Source organism: Opisthorchis viverrini (genome assembly GCF_000715545.1).
Source record: "Opisthorchis viverrini unplaced genomic scaffold opera_v5_3, whole genome shotgun sequence".
Classification (NCBI taxonomy): domain Eukaryota; kingdom Metazoa; phylum Platyhelminthes; class Trematoda; order Opisthorchiida; family Opisthorchiidae; genus Opisthorchis; species Opisthorchis viverrini.
Window position 1 is genome coordinate 845205 of NW_008751659.1, and position 6846 is coordinate 852050.

General features: G+C 47.2%; 1 protein-coding gene across 1 annotated transcript; it reads left to right on the forward strand.

Moving 5' to 3' along the window:
• Window positions 1–6357: 6357 nt before the first annotated feature.
• Window positions 6358–6630, forward strand: T265_00301 (hypothetical protein; the record flags this gene model as incomplete). Its single annotated transcript, XM_009164046.1, has 1 exon — window positions 6358–6630. One exon carries the CDS (start codon window positions 6358–6360, stop codon window positions 6628–6630), a length of 273 nt encoding a protein of 90 aa, XP_009162310.1.
• Between the last annotated feature and the right edge of the window lie 216 nt (window positions 6631–6846).

Sequence of the window (6846 nt, forward strand, 5' to 3'; positions counted from 1 at the left end):
AGTTCTACTTTAGCGCGCCTATTTGATTCAAGACGTGTCGTACTCAAGACATGTCATCTCAGAGCATAGCTCCCTTTTAAATCCTTCTACTTGACAGTGCTGGGTTTATGCACCAATTTATCATCTCCCGCCTGCAGTGTGCAACTATCTACCCCCCTTCCCAGTCATCGGTGAACGAAATTGCGGCAGCTACAACCACTGTACGACGAGTACGCGGTTTTTACAGCTGACGGTGATGATGATGATGATGATGACAGAAGGTTTTGAGGGAGATCACAAAACGTTGAGTGCAGTCGGTGCTACTCGCCTTCCGTGATACGGACCGCGTGATCCCCACTGCGCCTGTTTGGAGACGCTGCAAGATTGGGCTGCCAACCTGCCAAGGACGTTCTTGTTGTAACTTTCTACCCAGATAGCCTGAATGAGTGTCTAGAGATGTATGCAGCCCTGAACGATTGTAGTAAGCTAGCACTAAGTCCCTTCTCCGTCCACATTTATTCTTTTATTCAGAATCAGTCTTTCAAATAAACCATGGTTATAAGATGGTGAAGCATCGGTGTTGAACACCGACCACGGACCTGCCGGTCAAAACAATTCGCGCTCTCACCACTGCGCCATCTCGCCCCCCTCGATATACATGACCACAATGGTTGAAAATTGGAGTCTCTTAAGCACTACAACAATCTAAAATATAGCCCTTGATTTTTTCGAGGTGGAGATCAGAGCAGCACTCTCAAAGTTCTGTATATCACAAATAAAGCTTGTTATGGTGGACTAAGGGGCATTTTGCCATACATTTGTTGACCAGCAACTGTGATCTTTTAGGTGTCTTGGCTTCCGGTTAATCCCAATGAATTGCTAGAAACTAAGCGGTGCTCTTCCATCACTATTTTCGGGGATGTTGATATGACAGTGTGATAAATCACGGGGTTTTGCAAAAGACCCCCTATGCGCTTGCAGGTGTCATGAGTCACTGAATGCTTATCGCTTCGAATGCTGTTTAGGATTTCAGCACGTATGTTTGCACTCATTTTATTTTGGGTTCATGCTGGCTTGATATAAACTTATGGTTGGTAGTGAGCGTTCTGTATTTCTACAGCCTACGTAGTACTGGCGAGTGAACGGTCTTCACGTTCAAACATCCAAACTAACCCTATCAGCACCTCACGGATTCTGGAACAGTGACACTGTCTCCGGCAACCAAAAGACTAAAAAGCTGTCTTTGACTCTGTTGATCATCCAGTAGTATTGCGGTGTCTATAAAGCAAAGCTGCTCTAAATTCTTAGCCTTCCTTGGAGCGGTGTAAGGGAGGTCTCATGCGTGCATGGAGGTTTGCATCAGGCTCTCATCTGAGTTTACTACATCCAGTGGTGCCAGGCAAGATTATCCTCTTTCACGTTTTTTCGTCAAGGATATCGTTACGGGAGACACACTTCCATCCTCTAATATTCAAAGGGTCGACATGATTCACGGGAGTACACGGGCGACATAGCTCTTCTTGGATGTGATGTGATGTATACGATGTTGAATAACTTAAATAACTTTGCCTCACCATTCAGAATGCACTTCACATCTGGTAAGTGCAGAGTACTGTTGCAGGACTGGTTAGTCATCATCATCATCATCATCGACGGCATGACATGACAGTTCAACACCGATGCTTCACTGCCGTACAACCATGACTTATTTGAAAGCCTTATTGTAAAGAAAAGAATAAAGGTGGATGGGGGAGGGACTTAGTGCTAGCTTAACACAATCATTCCGAGGTGCCTACACCTCCAGACATTCACTTAGGCAATCTGGATAGAAACTGACAACAAGAACGCCACTGACATCGGTTGGCAGCTGTAACTTGTAGTGTCTCCAACCAGACACAGTGAGGATCACGCGGTCCCCATCCTGGAAGGCGAGTAGCAACGACAGCACCCAAGCGTTTGGTGATCTCCTTCATACTCCTCTGCCAAGTCAAGGGTTGGCCACCTCTCTGTTTACGCCACTCTGAATTGGGCACGGAAAACCACTCTTTTCGGCAAACGATGGTTCGGCATACGTAACACATGTCCCAACCAACGCAGCTTCTGGTGCTGGACACATTCTTCAATGGAAGGACTGGTTAGAATCAAATCATAACCCCGTGCCTGTGGATATGCTAGTACAGAGGCAGTAGAATAAGTAGACAAATTCGCCTACCTAGATAGCTTTCAGTCCCGGTGGTCTGGCTACATTTCCATCGGAATTCGAAAGGCCAAAAGCAGCTTTTCAGCCCGTATTATCTGTGGTGTAATCGGGACATCAGCTTGTCTGCCAGCTGATTTTTCAGTGCTGTGGCACGCTCCAGGCTGTCACATGGGTCAGAAACTTGGTCTTTGCGAATTGATAATGTTAAAGAGCTTTCAGCGTTTGACTGTCGATGCTTTGAGGCACTGCATGGTATTGATGGGGACACTGTATTAGTGGTGCAGAAGTACGTCGGATGGTTTATGGAGGGAACAATTCAACCGAGAGAGGTGAGCTAATCTCACTCCGTAGGTTGTGCTGGCTCGACTAAATAATTTATAGGTAAGCTTCTTCAACTTCTTTGAATAGCTTTTTTCGCACAGCTACGCGGTGTCAAAAAGCCAGAGGAGGTCAAGTAATGCCTTGTCGGTAAAGTGTGAAAACCAATAACAGCAAACCTAGTTGGGTTGGTTATAACCACCTCGCTGGGTAGAAACCTCGAGATGGAACACAAAAACGACAAACATGGTCCAGTCGAAAACGTGCATTCAATTTGTGATCTATAATTCATGTCTTCCCCTGCAGCTCTACCGAACAAAGATTCCATGGTCATTTCAGAAGTTGGGCACCGAATGTAGAAGTTCAATGTACAGCCATTCACCCCAATCATCACAGAGTACCGTAAAAAAAACTACGACGGATGTAACCATTGTACAGCGCGTACGCTAAAAACGATCATTTCTTGCCCCCATGTCACGGATTCTTTCCTCAAATGACTCAGAATGTTTTTGGGACGAAAATGTGTTTTCTTTGGTGGACGGTGTTGAGTATGAATGATACATGCCCCAACCCTAAGGATACCTCGAGAGTACGCTGAGGATGAACCTGGGAATTCTGCATCCATTCATTTCTCAGATTGCTCGGTAGGCTGTGGTTGGAAGGGTGAGGATATCACTTGTCGATCGACAAGATCTGCAAACTTCTGACACAGCAACTGACTGAATACCAGATGTATTTTTCCCAGGAGTTCAAGAGCTAGAACAAGATGCCGCAAGTTCGTGATTTGCAGTATACTCGTCTCCTAATCCAGTCATTTGCTGAATTTATAGACGGCGACAGGAATACTGTACTGGTTGGTCGGACCGGAGAATCCGATATATATACTCGTCTACGTTTTCTTCGGTTCTGGCCTTTAACGTCCCATATATAGAACGAAAGCCGGTGAAAACAGACCGTTTATTAGCGGACCACAGCGTGTCCAGCGAGCCGCTACGAGAATGGTTACCCGCCTCAAATCCGTGGGCTACGAAACGTCTCGTGATGCTTGACCTCTCCCGTGGAGTATCGTCGCCTCTGATGGGACCTAATTCTTACTTACGCCTTGTTCGAACAATGCTCGGCCAACAGGTTTTTCACCATTGACCCAACAAGCGCGCGGCAGGGGCATGGTGAGATTTTCAAGCTCAGAGCGCACAAATTCATTAGGCAAAACTTTGTATCATTTCGGGTAGGGGCTGCGTTGAATCACCTCCATCCGACGGTTATCCACGCTTCTTCTTGAACCCAGTTAATAGCACTATTGGACACTTACTTATGCAAATCTTCGCGCTGGCATGCATGCTGCTCCGCGCTGAGGACATGAAGAGACAAGCTACACCCTTTTTGCACTTGTGCATTTTGAGTGAACGACAGCCGCTGAAAGACAAGAACCAAACCGAAACGGGAAACTTGGAAAAATGCCTCGATCTTGTGTATCATTCCGCCGCAATGCACGACAGACATTAGCGTCTGGCCTGCAGTGAATCACGGGCTCAGCCAATCAGCTCGTTGGAACCGCAACCACTCACTGACAGAGGCAGTATGGAATCACGGATTCACTGATACGAAAAGGAGATTACTCTGACAGCTACTGTGAAAACAGTAATCCCAGTATCTCATCTTAAAAATCGGGACCGGAAAACATGGCCAAACACCACGAGTCAATGAAAAAAGGGGCGAAGAGAAACGTAACTGGTATTCACGGATTCACGGATTGATACACAGGATCGAGGCTTTTGCCCAAGTTTCCCGGGTCCGTTTTGTTCTTTTCGTTCAGCGGCCGTCGTTCACCTGAAAGGCACAAGTGAAAAAAGGGTGTAGCACTGCTCTTTATGTTCTCAGCGCGGGGCAGTATGCTCGCCAGCGCGAGGATTCGCATAAATAAATGTCTAATAGTGCTTTAAATTGGGTTCGAGAAGGAGCGTGTACAACCGTCGGAGGAAGGTCATTCCACGCAGCTACTACCCGAAATGAAAAAAAGTTTTGTCTAACGGATGTGTGTGCCCTGAGCTTGAAGATTTTCTTACTATGTCCCCGCCGGGTGTTTGCTGGGTCAACGGTAAAAAACCTGTTTGCCAAGCTTTGTTCAAACAGGGCGTAAGTAAGAATTAGGTCCCCTCGGAGGCGACGGTACTCCAGGGGAAAGAGATCAAGCGTCGCGAGACGCGTTTCGTAGTCCACGGACTTGAGGCCGGCAACCATTCTCGTGGCGGCCCGCTGGACACGCTCAATGAGGGTAACGTCTTTCGTACGTCCTGAGTAGACAACTTGGTTGGCGTACTCCAGGAGCGGTCTGACGTAGGCCCCATAGAGTATTTGGAAGTCCATGCGAGTAATACGGGAGAAGGTACGTCGGATCATCCGTAAAACGGCGAATGCCTTTTGGGCCGATTTCTCATGGTGTAGTGCGAAGGACAAGTTTGAGGAGACCCAGATGCCTAAATCTTTTTTGGCATCTATCCTCATGATGTTTTCTGGTCCCTTTTCACCATGCATAACAAAGGCATTCGCTGAATCCCCTCCAAACGACACATGGACGCACTTTTCATCATTCAGAGGAAGGTGCCAGTCCAACGACCACTGCTTGGCAGCGTCTACATCCATTTGGAGGGCACTGGCATTGGAACTCCAGGATTTCAAGTCGTCCGCAAAAAGTAAACATGGACTCGCAAGAACGTCTGGGAGGTCGTTGACGTAGATCAGAAACAGGAGTGGTCCCAAGACGGAGCCTTGAGGAACTCCAATGGAGACCGGCGCTGGAGAGGAGTAGGTCGAGCCTATTCTCACTCGGAATGATCTGTCTGATAGGAACGCCTTGATCCAGCGATGGATTTTCCCTTGAATCCCGTAAGACTCGAGTTTGTGGAGCAGCGGGACGTGTGGGACCCTATCAAATGCTTTTGAGAAGTCGAAAAATATGGCATCCGATATGAGTCCTTCGTCCTTGGCTTGGGTTAAGCTGTCCATAAACACGAGCATGTTTGTTACGCAAGAACGGTTTGGGAGAAATCCGTGTTGAGCTGGTAGGAGTGCACGAGCAATTTACGCACCTCAGTGGAACTAATGTAGTTAGTGGCCAGAAAAAACTGAGCTACTCGGAAAACAGCCTTCGTGGGGCGTGGACAACCTTGTCAGTAGAAGCATGTGTATAGTTGAGAGGCAGCCCCCCCGCACAGGAGTCCGCATCACTCTTAGACTTCCTCGTTTATGATATCGAAATAGCGTCCGTCTCGACGAGGAACAATATGAAATGACTGCCAGCTGTTACGAGACTTAACCTATGATGTTCCAGACACTAAACGAGATATCTAGTTCAAGACGGAGGACATCACGTGCTGCCTGACATCCTGTTATACACTGTAACTAAATCAGCCGATGGTTCCTTCGTTCAGATTCTGTCAAGGCTTGTGCAACCCGGCAGTATCCCAGCCCTCGTGCTTGGTCCGGCCAACATGACATTTAGACACCGAAAGGGAGTAACAGTTAAACGATCGTCATTATCATTATTTTCTCTATTCAGCTATTACGATCACCATTAGTTCAAAGTCTACAAGTGGGCCTGCTGGGTCAGTATGTGGAGTACAACACACACACAGAACACACAACACTGTCCAACGTCCAATGAGGGGATTGAACGAAGAACTGAATGATGCGCGCTAATAAAGTGACCGTAAGAGTAAGAGTTCCTCTTCAATCGACCATTAGGTTGGCAGGAACTCGGGGAATAGGTCTCCTTGTGGAGCGCCAAGTAGTGCGAAACCGGTAGTGTGCTGTCGAAACGTTTCCACTAAACCCATGAGCAGTGTGTTCCTCCAAGAAAAATGAATCTACTACCATTTTGGTCTAGGATACAGTCCCCAGAAGCGCCAGTAAACATCAACTCGTTCGAAAGTGTCAACAGACATGTAAATTTTAGCATACGCCACCACGCGTTCGACAATACCAGTCACCAAACAAGAATTCCGCCACAAAACCATGAGCCACGAAGCAACAAACGAACGATCGCCGACGACTTAGCGGGTTTAGATGAAAAAGTATGCAAATCCACCGAAAAGAAAGAAGACAAGAAGAGAAAGGATGCATGGGAGATGTAGAAAACCGACATTATGAGGACCGGGAATGAGAGGCCACTTTATGGGGAATACATGCCAACGAATCCCAAACGAAACAGCACACGTCACGTTGTCGAACCGCATGATGAAAAGGCGAAGGGGGCGAAGATTAATTAGGCAAAATAGTCAAGCTACATGGCCAAGCCTGATAACGTTGACCCGGTAACTTCTGTGCGGATACACAGAGAAAATCACTCA